This window comes from Xiphias gladius, chromosome 23, assembly GCF_016859285.1.
Source record: "Xiphias gladius isolate SHS-SW01 ecotype Sanya breed wild chromosome 23, ASM1685928v1, whole genome shotgun sequence".
Classification (NCBI taxonomy): Eukaryota; Metazoa; Chordata; class Actinopteri; order Istiophoriformes; family Xiphiidae; genus Xiphias; species Xiphias gladius.
Genome location: NC_053422.1, coordinates 14,913,501 through 14,931,081, shown reverse-complemented (window position 1 = coordinate 14,931,081; position 17,581 = coordinate 14,913,501). Strand labels below are relative to the sequence as shown.

The 17,581-nt window shown below is 39.9% G+C and overlaps 1 protein-coding gene across 1 annotated transcript; it reads left to right on the top strand.

The window, feature by feature from the left end:
* Positions 1-7,127: 7,127 nt before the first annotated feature.
* On the top strand, positions 7,128-17,287 carry slc43a3b (solute carrier family 43 member 3b). The gene is made up of 12 exons (XM_040120807.1): positions 7,128-7,395; positions 7,597-7,726; positions 9,743-9,789; positions 9,941-10,017; positions 10,819-10,911; positions 11,018-11,157; positions 11,737-11,846; positions 12,306-12,449; positions 13,637-13,744; positions 14,203-14,389; positions 15,510-15,633; positions 15,762-17,287. The coding sequence occupies exons 1-12, from the start codon at positions 7,209-7,211 to the stop codon at positions 15,882-15,884; spliced, it is 1,470 nt and encodes a 489-aa protein (XP_039976741.1). The 5' UTR covers positions 7,128-7,208; the 3' UTR covers positions 15,885-17,287.
* Positions 17,288-17,581: the final 294 nt, after the last annotated feature.

The following is a 17,581-nucleotide window of genomic DNA, read 5'->3' as shown; positions in this document are numbered from 1 at the left end:
TAGTGGAGTAGAAGACTACAGTAATAGTATCCAAGTACCTCAAGTATGACCGTAAGTATTATTCTCGAGTAGATTCATTGAGTTACTTTCCACCACAGTTACTTTTCAATTACAATGCATTTTTCATAAGCAAAAACTTTCACCTTCACAACTTAATGCAGTGTTACTAAACATCACAAGGTGGCGCCAACATACTAAAAATGTAGGCCTCTACTCAAACGCCGTATTCAATGTTTTTGCCTTTAACCCGAACTTTGCACGTTTTAGACGAAGTCATATTGAACAGCGAAGGTACTCATCGGAAAGGTGAAGTGGCGAAGCTGTAGCGTGTTAATTAATTTGTTTTCCGTGGGAGGGAAGCGGCGGAGCAGCAGTCCAGATGAGGACCTGACGCGTTTCCATCCGATGAAACAGAAGAAGCGGCCGTACCCTCCCGCTCGCCCGCCCTGTCAGCAACGGCCGCGGCACGGGGCGGGACCCCGCCGGGTCCCTTACGCCTTATAGGACGAACAATATGTGAATGGTTCGGACAATGGGATCACAGTGGGTGGTGGGTGTGGGGGGGGCATAGCTTCACGTGGCTAGGCTACACACACTCCCGGGAAAAGACATCAGAGACGGATCGGAAGCGCTCCCTGCGTGTGATCCCATGCACCGTTCTTAATCACAAGTTATTCGCGCGATTGTTGATGGGGGACACGGCTCGGTGGCGGGCAGCGGTCAGAGAGCAGCCCAGCACCATGTAGCAAAGACACTATTTATGAGCTATTGTTCCGAGCCAGCACGAAGGAGTCCTTGTGAGACTTTAATCGCCGCTGATCCTGCTATGTGCTTGTCTGGCTGAGCCTCGCCGTTATGCGACATGCATCCCTCTTTAAGTCACCTGCAGCTGAGCTCCGTGTAGTCTCGCCACAAGCACCACTGACTCCTCAAGAGATCACCCTGCTCGGTGATCTCTTGAGGAGTCAGTGGTGCTTGTGGCAGTGTAGGGCAGTAGTTTTTTCTCTTTATGTTTTCTGCTTGGGACTTCTTAAGACACAGCAGTGCGTATTTCTGACAGATAGCTTCCACGTCTGTAGTATACGGTGAGCAGTCCAGTCAAAGACTGGTTTTTCTCATCAGAGATGGTTTAATTTAAAGAAGTTATGTAGAGGGCCAAAGAGGTAAACCTGTAAAGTGTTTCGCTAAAAAGAAGCAAAGTTTGGGGAAAAGTCTGAAAAACCAGAATTTCCTCTTTTTTTTCTCCTTAAACCAGATACCAGATCTTTGTGGTGAAATCAGTTGTAGAAGTTGCACAAACTTTAAAGCAGGGACTCTCACTGCTGGGTGTTTGGATCTCACACTAGTTCACTTGATGTACAAATGGGGTCACAGACTATTTTAAAGACAGATATATTATTTGTTTGTATTTTAAAAATAGATAATACATTTTTAAAAAATCACAATTTCCATATTGTCCTTTTGGATGTATAGTGTTTGTACTTTCCGTGAGTATTCCCATTTTATACTTTATACTTATAATCCGCTAAATTTCAGAGGCAAATATTTTGTATTTTTCACTCCACAGCATTTATTTGACAGCTAGTTACTAGTTATTAAAAAGCATACGATGAGCTTATAAGATACACAGTTAAAGATTAAAGCAGTGGTTCCCAACCTTTTTCCCTTGTGACCGTCACAGAAAAGCAGTGTCAAGCTGGGGGCTAATAATATCATATAAATTAATATATCAGTCTCATTTTTCTATAGAACAAGTACTTATGCTTTGATATGTTATAGTATACATACTATATGTTGCTGATAATACTTCTGTACTTTTACTAAAGTAAAATTTTGAATGCAGATTTTTACTTACAATGGAGTATTTTGACAGTGTGATATAGCTACTTTTAACTTAAGTAAAGGATCTGAGCACTTCTTCAACCACTGGTCTTAAAAAAACTTTTAATATTGAAAGGTCAGTAATGTGATAATAGCATGGTTACTTAGTTGAGTTAAACTACATTTAACAGGTTATTGCTGTTTTCTGTAGCTACCGTGCAGTCCATACTCCATACCGGATTAGGAAATAGTAGAAAAGTGTTGACTTTGAAATGAAACAATAACCATGAGGGTAAAGTGCTCACTTTCGGCTGTAATTTGATGGCGTCTGCATCCATATCATTTGAATACTGTGGCAATGTTAGCACATCAGAGTGCCTTGACCAAATTAAAATGAACTTAAATTAAGTTATCGTATGTCAGCCAGCTTCACTTCTTGCTTCTCATCAGGGCCTTCTTCTCTTTACTCAGTTTGACTGAAGTAAGGGGATCAACTTGACCAGGGAGGGTTATTCCAATGCCCCAGAATAAAAACTACATGTTTGTTGCTTTGTATATACAGGTATGTGTAAATTTCATTGTCTGTCTTAATTGTCCTAAGACTGTGGGACTATTTAGAAAATGGTTTTGTGTCCTACAGTTCATCCAGTACTGATATTAAACTCCCCTCAAACATGGAGTTTGTTTTAGGGAAAAGAGAGTAAATTTTAAAAATCAACACTTTCAGTGCTTCATGTCAAGCTCAATGGACTGAGTACAGTACAGTACACGCTATGCATGGTACACACACTAAATATGTAAATATGGTCAATAAACAGACTCTCTCTCAACATTAACCAGGCGTGAGGTAATTCATTCAAATTAAGGTCAGTCTCATTCAGTTCTTTGGAGTTAAGTGCATTTTACATTAATTGCCACATTGAGTTCAATTAAAAACATAATTTGTTCATGAGGGAGAGACAAACAACGCAAAACACCTGACCATACACCAACAAACTATACAGAGCAATCTGTAAAGCATTAGTGCAGTGTACGACACCAATTAGCCACAACAATAAAACCGGTAACTGATTTTAATGTCGTGGCTAACTGGTGCACATTACGTGCATAGCAAAACACTGTAATTAGTAAAATTGTAGCGTTGTAGGACTTTCAGATGATCTTAAAAGTCATGTGGCATTTCTTCTTGCACGCTCTCTTTATTTTTAACACTTTTAGAAAGAAGAAGTGGCAAGTGAGATGGTGAAACAGAGTCCCGTGGTTCATCTCTGTATCGGAAAGATGATGACGTCTGACAATTACCTTTATGTGAAGTTGCTGATATTGGAACTTTGCCTACTGGCACAACTGCAGCGTGTGTTTGCGGTTACGCAAATACAGAAACACACGCACACGTTTGTGCTTTTATACTTGTGAGGACTCGTAATAACACGATGCATTCCCTAGAGCCTAACTCTATCCATAACTATTACAGCTACATGGCTAACGCGTACCTGGTACCCTAACTGCAACCTCAACCCAAGCCTGGATCACTGCATTGATCCACAATCCCCCAGGGTCCCCTAAAAGCTCCAGCATAACTATTTGAAAACTGGTGTTTGGTAATATGATCAACTGTATCCTTGTTTGGGACATGCACTACTAAAGCACATTTACCTAGTCTTGATTCCCAGATTGAAGTGTATTCTTGTGTCTAGCCTCAAGACCTTCATATTTCAGCTGATCATGTGCTTTTAGTAGTCCATATTCCCAGGTTTGGGAATATGAATTCCAGCAGAGGAATACTGTAAACACTGCACAAAGAAGGGTAGGAACATTGGGTAAATAGAGGGCCAACGGTTCATTGTTGCCCCAGGGTCCTACAGCAGTATCAATACTTGAGGTATTGATCCGCTCATTCCCATTGCTTGGTTCTCATGTTGTTCAAACTTTCCATAATTCTGAGAACTTCTTGTCCATGTTGCCTGTTTGATTGGGCAAGTTGGTTGTAATGCAAGAACATGTAACCCAGTTCAACAGTATGGCTTTTCTGTGTTTCAGTAGTTCTTGGATAACAATGTATGTGAATGGCACAGAGCAACAAGTTTTATCAGGTTGTGGCTCCAAAGACATGCAATAAGGATGAATTAACGTTAGTTTTGTTTTTGTTTTCTTTTCAAGGGATTTGCTGCTAATAGTGCAAAGATAAACTAATGGCAGCTTTATCCTTTAAGCTATAGTGGGTCTGCATTGTGATTAACGAGAAGTGTTGTGGCTCGAGACCTTTGCTTATCTTTTTTGGAGTTAGTATCTCAAAGCTATAGCTACGCATACACACACACATAAAAATATGAAGGGGGGTGGTGTCTGTCATGGGTTTTAGGAAGTGAGAACAAGATATTTGCTTTTTCCACAAAGTGTGAATATTAAAAAGAGCTTTGTCTCGTGATGAGGTGATAATAGTGGTTGAATGAAGATTAACTCATGCCATAGCAACAGCTGCATAGCAACAGCCCACTAAATGCAAACTGACACATTATTTTACACTGAAACTTCTACCAGACTAAAACAATGGATCCATTTTGTAGTATTGTCACTGTGACTATTTTGCAACCATGTAATATTAGATACATCTAGATGCTAACGCCTTCAGTCACTTTCTTATGACTGAAGCTTTTGGCCAGGAGAAGCTGTTGTCAGGTGGCATCCACCTTTCCTCGGACATTTTGACCCTGACCACAGTGTCCTACTGTTGGTGGGTCGGGAGCAATGGCCAGTCACTGCCTATTTTTTCCCGGCTTCCGGCTCAACTCCTTGCTCCAGAGCCAACAAGAGGCTCTCTCCGCTGCATCCGCTTTCACATTTCTGATCACCATGTTTCTTGACCCTCTTTGGTTCAAACTTCATTCTTGCCAATCAAGTCATCAAGTCTCTTCAGGATCCACCTTGCTTGTACTTGGGATAAAGTTGTGTTGGTTAAGTCATCCATAAAGCCTCTAATTGGAGGTTGACTCCAACTGGACCACCGGATTCCTACCCTGCCATTGCTATGAGCAGAATCCTTCCTATGATAAACAAGGTGGGGGGGGGGGCAGAGAATTCATTTGAGATAAGACAAGATATAGTTGCATCTCTCCCAGGAAAGAAAAAGATCAAGAGCCTAGTAAACCTACTGTTCATAAAGTCACACAACCAAAGTTCTTTATAAAGATTAACATACAAATTAGTTAAAAAGAAATTATTACAACATTCAGAGATTATCATCACACGTCGCTGACATGCTGTAATTGATCTTGTGTTTTTAATGAGATGTTCTTTTGAAGTTGGTCCTCTGAAGTCACTCGTATGCGGCTGTTTGTTGCTGATAGTGGTGGTAACTCTTTCCAACACTTGTGTGACTCTTGATGTTTTTCAGTATCGGGAGGTTTGTGAGTGAATAAGTGCAGATTAATATCTGCTTAAACATCAAATAGGTCATTTTTCGGTAAAGACACTGCATACTGATAAAAAAAATATGTCATAGTGTCTCTCGAAAAAGGAATGTATTCTGATTATTAAAATGGTACACTCCCTTACATCGTAACGTTTGCTTGAGCAATAACGCAAAACAGGCATTAAACATAATCATTACCTTACAGACGCCTTAAGAGCATTTCATATTATATAGTTTATTAAAGTAGTAATCCAGCAATTTGGAGTTGCACTTCTTCAAGGCTGGGAAACTTGCGAGGGACAGATTAAAAGCATAAAGGTCCAAATGAATGCAGGAGACACAGGTCATAGATCCGGACTTTCTGTCTCTATATGGGTCAGGCTATAAAAACACTGGATCCTACACTTCCTATGATGCAACGTGCCAGCGTGTTTCCTTGGACTTCCCTTGCCTTGTACTGCAAAGACCTGCAAATGTCTTTCAAATTCCACGCCTCATGTTTGTATTAGAAAATTGTATTCAACCAGCCAGTTCACGTTAGCAAATTCAAATTCATCTTATACAAATCAATGCTAATGTATGTCACTAACAGAGGAAAATGGGATATACTTATTTTTCTTCATGAAGTTTGATCAAAACATAAGACTCTTCCATAAAATTACAAACAATTCCGTCAATGTTTTTTTGTGAATTTCAAGATGAGATAGTGGAGACCATATGTAAGTCTGCTGTGCTCAACAATTTTGTTACTATAATATGTGATATTTTTGTTATATTGTAGCAGTGCACTTTGAACACACTTGGTTGATATGTGTAGGATTTTTAAAAATTCACGACTTTGGGACGCCACAATGTGTCTTCTTTTTATAAAAAATATGATTTGCTTCTCTGCAGATAAAGAAACAGTAATTGTGAACCGCCTTGGGAGGCCTGAAGCATCATGGGAAGTCATGAGTTACTGCAGCATCATTTCTTACAGCCTGTGAGGGAGTGATAAGGCCTATCAAGGATACTCTGTTCATTTTGACCAAGTTATGACACAGAAGGCCATTTTCCACGAGGTACTCGCCAAATCTTTTTTACTTTGCAAATCACATGACCTTTTTGCTAAACCAGACCAGCCAGCATCCACATCTGGAGTATTTCTCACAGTTTCGCTGCGGACTGGCTTCCTGGGAATGCAGGACTGTTTTTTGCCACAAGCACCCCAAAGAGAGGAATTTTCTCTGTTGCACAGCAGAGAGAGTGATTGAAAAAGAGAAAAACACTGGGGAGGGAGGAGGGGGAGGGAACTAGAGAGGAAGAGGAAGGAAGACCTGGCCTATATAAGAAAGAGAAGTGGGGCAAGAGCAAAGAAGTGTGGTATGTGAGAGTACATCTCTTTCCTACTCTATGTGAGTACCAGAGAGTAATGAGCTGGAGAATATTAACTTAACAACTGCGCATTTTATTTTTGCAGGATCCTCTTCATGGCTTCATGAGGAGGTTACTTTGTTTAAAATTCATACTTGCATTTTTTAATTATTTCCTTGTGTTGTAAAAATAGGCGTGTAATGACCTACCAGTGTCTCGGTAAAGATAACTTTTCTTCTGTTAACCAACTGAATTTATGCAATTCATCTTGTTTAGAAGAGAACTGACCTAATGGCCTTGACTCAAAGCAGGACATTTTGTGCCCAGATGTTTCTAGTTTTAGCTCATTTCTTGCTTGTGCAACTTTAACATTTTCTATTTAAGATCTTTCTGTATGTCATGCAGGACAGTGTGTTTTATATGAAAATTGCTTTAAAGGTGCAGAATGGGCTCATGTCAACACTTTATCCTTTCCCTTTCTTGGCAGATGCAGTGACAGAAGCCACCTTGTGCATGTGTGTGTGTGTGTGTGTGTGTGTGTGTCCACAGGTTATGTCCATGCAGGTGAAAATATAGTGTTTCTGAATTGTCTGCCTGTGTGTGTGTGTGTGGGTGTGGGACCATGCCGGGCTCTGAGAACAGCTTGTTGGTTCGACGTGGCCTCACCTTTGCTACAGGTTTGGTGGAGTGTCTGTGTTTTGCTGGAGCTGTGTTTGGATGGGCTTCGCTTGTTTTTGTCCTCAAGACGGAGGGCTATTTCAGCTCTCGGTGCGTCAACACCACAGGAGTCAATGCAACACACATCTTAGGTCAGTTTGATGTCCTCACCTCTACAACTTGAATTCTGAATGTCTATAGAAATTATCCAATAATTTTAAGGCACCAAAGTTTAAGTTCTAAGCACCTGGAAGTCTAAAATCAATTGCAGCTCTTGAATGAAGACATTTTTCTTGCAGACATCTCTGACCTTCATTGTCACCTGTTTAACCACGTATTTCTCAACCTTGTAGATTGCAGCGGACAGGATGAACAGTTCTCGCTTGTCTTCACCATCGCCTCCTTCATGAACAATTTCCTGACGCTTCCCAATGGTTTCATTTTTGACCGGTTTGGCACTACAGTGGCTCGTCTCCTTGGAATGTGAGTCCAACAACTTAATCCCTTAAGAGTAACTGTTCAGTGGAGTTAGACGATTTTCTATTTATTTTCTCATCAAAAAGTTACTCAGTAGAGGACAGTAGGGGATGGGTAGTGAAGAGGAATGAAAAGACAAACATTGACTAGGAGAAAAAACAAGTTGTCCATTATTGAGATTACTGAGCAACAAGTGAAAGGTGCAGCGAGTAGTTTTTCCAGTTGGTTGTACTACGAGACGGTTTAATCCGACAACAATTTGTTAGGGTTTTCTTTAGCATAATCTAATTCTGCATCTGCAAATACCAAGTCCTGCCCACGATTCGAATTGATTTAAGGTAGATTTGATCAATTTTGATACTTCCAAAAAAGTCTGCAAATATGAAAAACAAAAACAATAAACTGACTAAAACAGCACAGTTAGCAATATTTAAATGTCAAGACACTACATCAAAGACTACTTTTTATTTTGTAGGTCAAACTTTCACTTCAAAAAGCAGCAGCACAGTGTATTTTACATTTTAAATTATTCCACGACACTCTCCTCCTATTTAGAAATGCAGCGAAATGTAATTAGTCAAGGACTATGCTTTACTGACTGTGCTTTACCGAGCTCAGCTGTGCAAAGCGTATTGTCCGAATTTAGTCTTCAGAAGAAAAGAACTTAAATGCAATGTTCAGTGATTGTAATCAATTTAAGACTTCACAGATTTATGTATATCACTTTCAACCTTGAAGTGACAGTGGCATGTTTTCACACACCTACTATTGACATATGAGAAAAAATATAAATGAGAATAGAGAGCACTCCGGTTTCTTCACCAAAACGTCCGGATTTTTAATGCTGCAGCAATAAAACTAACATTAAAGAGTCCCCGCTTACCAAACCAAACACATTTTCACTGAAAACAGATGGTCCTCTGACCTCTTAACCATCTCCCAGCACGCACGACTGTCTGCCTGTGGTTGCTAAACTAATTCCACGGTGCAAAGAGGCAATTTGCTGTAATTTCAGTCTGTCTCTGGTAATTCCATCTGAGAGATTCCCAAATTGGTTTCTTTACTATAACAGCTGTATTTATGAGAAATAGTGGTGTGTGGGTGTGTGTAGATACATATACAGTACATGCTCCTGTCAAGTACGAGGGACAGGTAGGACAGTTAGAAAAGCGAGAAGGGAAGGAAGACAGAGAGGTCAGAATAGCTCTCTTGAGGGATGTTACGTAAAATAGCTGAGGTTTCCAGAGAGCAGCAGACACAAAATAGAGATGCAGCATACATACCAACGCCTGACACTCAGCAACGCAGCATGTAGACAAAATGTTTTTATGAGAAAAGGGAGCAGTATAGAAAACAGAGCAGTTAATCGCAATGAAATGCCACACTCCTAACAAATTGAATCTGGAAAAAGGAGAAGTAAGAGAATGATTAACAAATAGAAAGGTTAGGACCATTAATCACCAAAGGAAGAGAAGGAAGAGTGTCAGAAATAGTTTTTCTGTGCTGATGTTCAGGCTCTTTGAGTAAGAAGTCCTCTCACTGCCTCAGAGTTAATATCTGTCAAACACACACATACCAACCCCAGATATATCTAAATCCACAATAACAAACTGTAACTGAGTACATCCATATGTTTCCACTAAAAGAGGGTGGAGGGAAAATAAAAAGCCAAGGACTGCAAATAGTTGGACAAGAGGCTGCAAGTTGGAGATGGGTCCTGGCTTAGGACGGGCCAAGAGAAGGAAATTAAAGTTGGCCAAAAGTTCTCCAAACCGAAGCAGAAGCACATAAACCTGTGTGTGAATGTGTTTTTACTGTAATAATATTGTATTGAGTGTCACATTTTTCTTCTAAATGCATTTCATTAGATTTAACACAATTAAGAATTGGAGATGCAAAAAAAAAAAAAAAAATGACACGAAAGCCACCACCATCACTATATGTTTTACTGTGAAGCTCCCAGTATGCCAGTAAAACGACATGATAACACTGGATGTTTTTTGTTTTCTTTCCCCCAACCAGATTTCTCTACACCATGGCCACCTTGATGGTGGCCTTCTCGACTTCAGGTGAAAAATATTACTTTGTGTGTTTGTTTCATGCTCTTTCAGGCCCTTATTATTTAAAGAAATATAAGAATATAAGGACTGAAGTGTTACAAATGACTGGTTGTGGATCACACATGCACTCATTTCTCTTATTTTTGTCTTTTTCCATCAGCTCTGTCCAACCTGCTCTTCCCAGCTCTCTCCTTCCTGGCAGCTGGAGGCATCTTGTTTCTAATCACCAACATGCAGGTTTGCAAAGACACACATTTCTGATATGTTCATAAGTTGCAGAATTGGTGGCTGCAGTTGGTTGTAGTCATAAATGGAAAAATCTTAAAATTAAATGAAAAAAATCAAAGTTGGCCTCTAGAACGATGCAATTTAAATAGTTAAATATTGGGTATTTTCTCTCTGTAACAAATAAAATCTGTAGGCTTCTGTCACATCATTTTGAGTTTTGAGATAAATGTTTTTTGAACCATTTCTTGATGCCTCCATGTGAGCTATGTTAGAAGAGTGTCACCTAAAGGTACAGTAGAAAAGACACATGATCAAGAACCATTCTAACTAATCCCGTGACCCATTTTATGAGGAAAGCTGCCTAAAAACACAGTTATAAGAGCTTTTTTTTTAGAAGCATCAGAGGTTTGACCTCATGACGTTCAAGATGTTAGTGTTCTCCAGAAAACAACATTCAGGTCAGTCCTCATTCCATCGCTAAACAGGAACACAGACAAAAGACAGGAGCCTCTTCCCTTAGTGCACAGTGTACAATAGGTTTCCCAGCCAGGCTTTCCACAGACCGATCTCATGATCTTGTGGGGAGAAACTACAAAACTCTCTGGGGGAAAAGCCAAAATCACATCCCCATATCCAACCAGGCAACTAAACTTGGCAGAATTGTCAAAAGAAAATGCCATTTTACGTTAAATGACAAAAGAGGGATCCAAAAAAAATAGACATTGTTCAGTCAGAATTTCAAAGAAAGCCCCAAACACACTTGAATGCAACATTCATCCATCTTAATCAATTTAAATTTCTCTCCTAAAGGTAGGAAACCTGTTCGGCTCACATCGCTCCACCATCATCACTCTTTATAACGGGGCCTTCGACTCTTCCTCAGCACTCTTCCTCGTGATCAAGGTGAGAGGCATTCACAAATCGCTCTCGTTAATAAAGTCTAGGGGATATATTCATGCAATTTCAAGTACTAACCTTGATCTCCATCCTGTCTTATTTTCTTCTGCAGTTGTTACACGAGTCTGGTGTCTCTCTCCAGGCCTCCTTCCTCTTTCTGTCCTGCTGCAGCGTCATTCACCTGCTCAGGACTTTCTTCTTGATGCCTAGAAACTTCATCCCCTACCCGCTGCCTGATCACTACACATATGGGTACGAATCCCCAACACATCAGAGACATCAACCCCCCATATACTGTACATGCTTCAATGATACATCGTGTGTGAATAGGGCTCATTATTTGTTTATTTTTTTAATTAAAAAGTAAATATTTGATTCTAAAAATGCATTTTAGTGCAACTCTACTCTGCAGACTTTGCTAACTGTAAATTGGTGGGCTTACTGGGCTGTTTACAGTAAACGTACTGTAGGTGCACACTTACGGAAAGAAAAACAAGTTTTGGGTGTGACAAGACAAAATCTGGGTGAAATCCGTTTAAATCAATCCTGTCTTTGTAAAAACAAACAGCATATTTTTTTCCGTGAAAATCCATAAAAAGTTAAAAACCTTCCTCATTCAAATGATAGATAAATTCAGTTGTTAATATTGTTGTTGTTGTTTATTTTCATATCGTCACCCCTCCTCTCTGTGGAAATATCCTTCATATCCTCTTATGTAGTTACAGTGAGTTAGGACTTCAAACCTCACTTATTCGGTAAAAACTTATCCAGGAACGCCCACAGTTCCCTCAGTCTGTGGCTGACTCCACTGTGACCTTTGACCTCTGTCAGGTTAACCTGTGGTAAAACAAAGACCCTGAGCTCCAAGGCGGCAGCGACTTGTAACACACAGGCGACTTCAGAGGAAACACCTATCAACAAGGACGAGCCTGTGAAACAAGGTTTGTGTGTGTACCTGCAGGTTTGAGCAGTTTAATTCATTCAATTCAATTCAACTTTATTTATACCGCGCCAAATCATAACAGAGGTTATCTCAGGGCACTTTTCATGTAGAGCAGGTCTAGACCATATTCTTTATAGTTATATTTACAGAGACTCAACATTCCCATTCGAGCAAGCACTTGAATAGAACAGATTTTACATATTATTATAATTAATAATAATAGATGATAATCATAATATTTGAAGCAGTGGGTGTTGAGCAGGATCATGGGGGCCGTAGGTGGTTTGCAGTCACAGATCCAGACTCTTTAGCACCAGGGGCAGTTAACTGTGGCATTGATCAACACATAGTAAGACATACAATAAAAGAATAATCATAGATCCTCCATGATATATTTCTCCACCATATTTTTTTTTTCCCTTTTTCATCTCTGCGATGTTCCTTTCCTCTCTCTCAGAGAAGAGTTTCCGGGAGTGTTTTCTGTCCAGGTTCTTTGTGTGGCACCTGCTCTGGTTGTCGGTGATGCAGCTCAGACATTACCTGTTTATTGGCACCCTCAACCCCATGCTGCAAAGGCTGACAGCGGGAGAGCCCTCGCTGGGTAAACACACGCAAACACGACATCACCTCCCTGAACTTAGCAAAAATGGAAGTATGTACAAACCTTCCTTATTAGGTGAACTAAGAAGGTGTTAACGTTTCATAGCTGTGCACTTTGACGAAGGTGCGTTTGTTCTCTAGTCCAGCGTACAGGTCCTGAGCTGCTGCAGTGCTGGACGAACACGTCTGTTTGGAGCTAATTTTATAGTATAGACCCATTTCTCGCCTTGTCCTTATTCCAAATAGGAGGACATGACAGTAAACCCTTGTAGTGTGGCTGTAATTGACCTCCCCTTCTATATTATATTTTCTCTGACGCACAGCAATAACGTTTGTCAATGAGTGAAACTGCAATGTGCACTTTACATTACACAGTAATAACAAGGTATGTGGGTAATATCAAGTATCAATTGCTCTCCCTTTTTACTCTACATTTATCTACATAATAAGAACAAGGTTGTTAACACCATTTTCCCAGACTTTAGTTTTGTTACCCACTACCGTACCCTGTAGGTACCCAGTATTTACAAAAATATTTAATTTATTTAGTATAATTTATTTCTCCTTTCCTCTAAAATGGAAACTTGTTATTGCTTTGTTCACCATGGTCTTGTTTTCTTCCACTTTAAGTACCAGCAGGAACCAGTCACTACTTTATTGAAGCCTGATTCATACAACAGAATTACACAGTAAATTGTGGGCTGTATTATAATTTAACCTAGAAAAACATCTAACATGGTTGTGTCTGTGTTTAAATTTGTATAAATGTAAAGAATACATCTATATATACATTTAAATGTTTTTTAACAGTTGTTTTTCTTTTACATATTTTATGTGAAGCACCTAAAATGTCTATTTAAATTCCTTTAAAACACTTATTTCATGTGTAAATATTTTGTCGTTTTGTGTGATTTTCATAAACTCATAAAGCACTTTGAGACTGCCTTAGTTTTTGAATTGTGTCATATAAAGAAACTTGCCTTTCTTTGCCTCTCTATGGTTAAACACTGGCAAGCTTGACAACATGAAATCACTCCTCAATTACCTCTTATTTGGTAGACTTCTGGCTTTCTTTGTGATCTGTTATCAAATATGTATTCTGGCAGACTTGTGTCTTGTATCAAATTTTCATTGATACCGGAGTCATTTTCGTCCAACCATCTAATCGTTGCCTTTGTGTTCCTGCAGTGAGCCGGTACATCAATGCCTTTGCTATCACCCAGCTGTGTGGGGTGCTGTGTGCCCCTTGGAACGGCCTCATCATGGACAGACACAAGGGCAAACCCCGTGCTGCAGGTAATAATGACTGGTAATGAACCCAAACACATGCGAAAGTCCACTATATGTGTCTGCTCCGGATGTACCAGTGGGGCCCTGGATATCAAAAGAGAAAAACAAAATAGAATTAAAAATCAAAATGATGGAAAAAAAAAAAAAAAAAACGACAGAGATGCAAATTGTGGTACCACTTAGGTTAAGGCAAGATTTTTCTTCGTTATGACTAAAGGCTTTAGTGATAAATGTCCTCTAATGCTTTAATTAAGCCATTTGTATGAACAACTTTTCAGTCTTTTAAATTGTGAAAAATCTCTGGTTCGTACCATTTAACCAGTGCAAAAGTGCTGCAGAGCATCTAGACCAAAATACATTTATCAGCAACTTGTTAATATCTATCTGTGGAGATCCAATTATTTGGTGGAACAGGTGTGTGTTTTCATTTGCATATTTGTGTGTGTGTGTGTGTGTGTTTAAAGGAGTGAGCGAACAGGAGGCAGACCTGCAGGCCTCTGTGCTTTCTCTCTTCCTGACGGCGCTGCAGTGTATTCTGTTCTCAGTTTGCGCCTCCACCCCGTATCTGCCGCTTCAGTACCTCACCTTCATCCTGCAGGTGCTCAACCGCTCCTTCCTCTATGGCGGCAACGCAGCCTTCATCAGTGTGGCGTGAGTATCAACACGAACACATTCGCACGCGTCTTATTTTGTTCATTCATACAGTGTGTTCCCTTAGGCGGGCAGCACACAGAGACACATTTTTATAAATATACCCTGGCACAAATAGGCAATCATACAGACCAGTCAAGTGCTACGGTAACACATGACTGCACAACAGAGGACACTTTACTAGTTCAGGTTTTTCATCTATTGTGTTTATATGTACTGTGTGTCGATCCCCTTATCACAAGGATGCTTGAAAAACTTTACAATGCACACATTCAGTTGTGAAATGCTAGAGTGTTAAAACACTAGAGAAAATAACTGAAAAGTTAAGTCGTGCCATTCCAAACATTTATAAAGATTACTTATTTTGCGAACTTGTGAATTAAATAAATTGTAAGGAAAGTGACTTGAATAAAATGAAACGGATGCTTGAAATATTAATTGTGGTAAGACTTTATTTTAGCTCCAACTATGTGGCATCTAAAATGGACTAAAATGCTTCATAACACACTAAAATATACAGTAGCTGTAAGCAGTTATATGACTTTTTTAAGTGTTTATTGATGGAGTTGTCAACTGCTACAACTCCCCCTGTAAAGCATCTACAACTGTATGCAGGTATATAAACAGATAATGAATGACAACATAATATGAAACAGCTGTGATTATACATAATTATATGGTGGTGACAAATACTGTACATAAACACATGAAAGTCCTTATATCTGCTCATTCAATTTACAGTCCAATTCACGATACTTTATTTGGGCCTCATGGGGCAACTGGAGGCAGTGAATCCAGAAACAAAAGCACACACAGACAACTCACCTGCACACATGAAAACATTCAAAAGAGTTAAAATACACCTAGAGCTACAGTGCCCAAGACCACACAGGCACATATCATGTTAAAAAAGAGCAGATGTCAAAACTACAAGTGCATTTTATAATGAATTTGTTTATTATATGTTTACATGCTGCTCATAAATGGTTTAAAGTAAATTACTTTAAAGGAATGTTTGTAATGCTTAAAAATTCTGTCATTTCTCCTTTCCTGTGCTGCTCACCCTCTTTTTCGCCCCTTCCCTTTCTTTGCCTTGCTGTCACTTTGTTTGTTTGTGCAGTTTCCCTTCCTGTCACTTTGGGAAGCTGTATGGTCTGGTCATGGCTCTGTCTGCACTGTTTTCGGTGCTGCAGTATCCCTGCTTTGCTCTGGTGAAAGGAGCTCTGGGTGGAGACCCTTTATATGTGAGTACAGAACATAGAATTGATGCAACTGTGAATCCCACCCGCTTGCTCTAGTCCTTCACCTTCCTTAAGCTCCACCTCTGAAACGTCCTTCTCCATGTCTCCCTCTCGTCTTCATGTGTCTGCAGGTGAACATTGGTCTGACGCTGCTCAGCACGCTCGCCTTCATCCATCCCCTCTCTGTCTACCTGCACTGCCGTAGTCTTGCCTCCCAGCGGGCCAAGAGCAAGGCTGTCGCTTCTTCCTCTTAATGTCTTTAAAATGAGACCAATGGCTCACACTTAAAACTTTCCTGTTACCTCATCATAGTGTGTGTGTGTGTGTGTGTGTGTGTGTGTGTGTGTGCGTGGCTGTGGCTGTGTTGCCACATGTATCTCGTTTGGAACCTAACATCAAGTGCTTGTAAATTCATTTCAGATAGTAGTAAAGTTTAATTTTGGGTACAGTCATAGTGCATTCACCAGACTCTGTAGACATTTTCACAGCAGAATTGAACGTATCCATATCCATTGACCTCTAATTCTTGTCAGATTTCCAGGATACGTCGTTTTACTTTCATTGCGTGATCTGGTGCATAATTCGGATCTTTTTACACTCTTTTACAATATTAGAGTTGCAGCTGAGCTCTTCCCTGAAGCATCTCAGCATTAAGTTACAATCAAACATGCTGCTGTTTTGTTTTGTTTTTGTTTTTTTGCTGTTTTTTTTAAATGCTTCATGCTGGCTGCTTTCATTCTAGTTTTCCAAAACTTTGACATGTCTTATGTTTCTTTTTTTATGCAAGCTTATAATGCACTATTTTTATATTCTGTGTAATGCTAGCCATATATCACACCATAGTTTGGTGGCTTTAGAGGGCCAAAAGATAGCTCACTTTATTGTAAAAAGCTAAAAATGTTACAGACAATGTTTATATCAGTGTAGACCTCTTCAAGTTATCTCTATCGATATATATTTTTTATCTCAAAAACAGAGTAAAGTACCAACAATGATGAGTGTGGTGTATAAGGGACATTTGGGAGCCCAAATCACAAACAACAGTCTTTGACGTGCACCTTGTTAAAAGATAACTCAGGCTCATCTCTGGAAATGAAAACTAGTCAGTGAAGCCTCCTCTGTCGGGACAAGCGTCCAGTTTGCTCACTAATGGGTGTGACTGGCAGTGATCGGGGAGTTCACTCGGGTTCATCGGTGCAGTTGGGTGTCACCGCCCTGTGAGGAGAGGGGAGAGGCAACGCAGCTCTGCCCTCTGCTGGACTCTCAGTGGAGCTGGTAGACACTCACATAACTATAGTTCAACATCATTTTCTGTTTCTGTCGTTTTGTTTCCAACATATGAAGTCTCAGGGGTTCAGCATGTTCGTGTTGCTCAGTAGCAAAAATTTGTCATGAAAAATCTTGTTTTTTCAGTGAAACGTGCCATAACTAATGCTTACATGTAAAGGATTTTAAAGGGATGTATGTCATATATAGTATAAGCTTCCTTTTTTTTTAATTTTTTTTTTTTACCAGTGTTTATGTTGTAGACCATCTGTGTATTTTTCTGAAGTGCCAAGTGGGGGCTAAACATTGTTGAAATGCAACATAAATACGCAAACTCTTCATTGTTCTGCACCAAGTGAATTGTACCTTTTGATAAATTAAACCCCACCAATTCCACACATCGAGATCAGTCTACTCATCCTTCGGGGTGCTACTCAGCCTGTGAAAACAGTTGTATAATGCCCTCTGTGGGTTTGAAAGGAGCCTTCTGTCATCGGTGTTAACTGCGTTGTAAACCGTGGGTGTGGGGTTGGAAAGACATGAGCATTTAGCAGGCAAGGAGGCTGTAAGGAAAGATGCAGCTGATCTGCATCACGGGAAGTATGGGATCTAAAAGTCAGGATATCTCAGCCTCTGCTCCGGAGATTTTTGACAATACTGTTTCTCACGTGTCCCCCAACTTTGT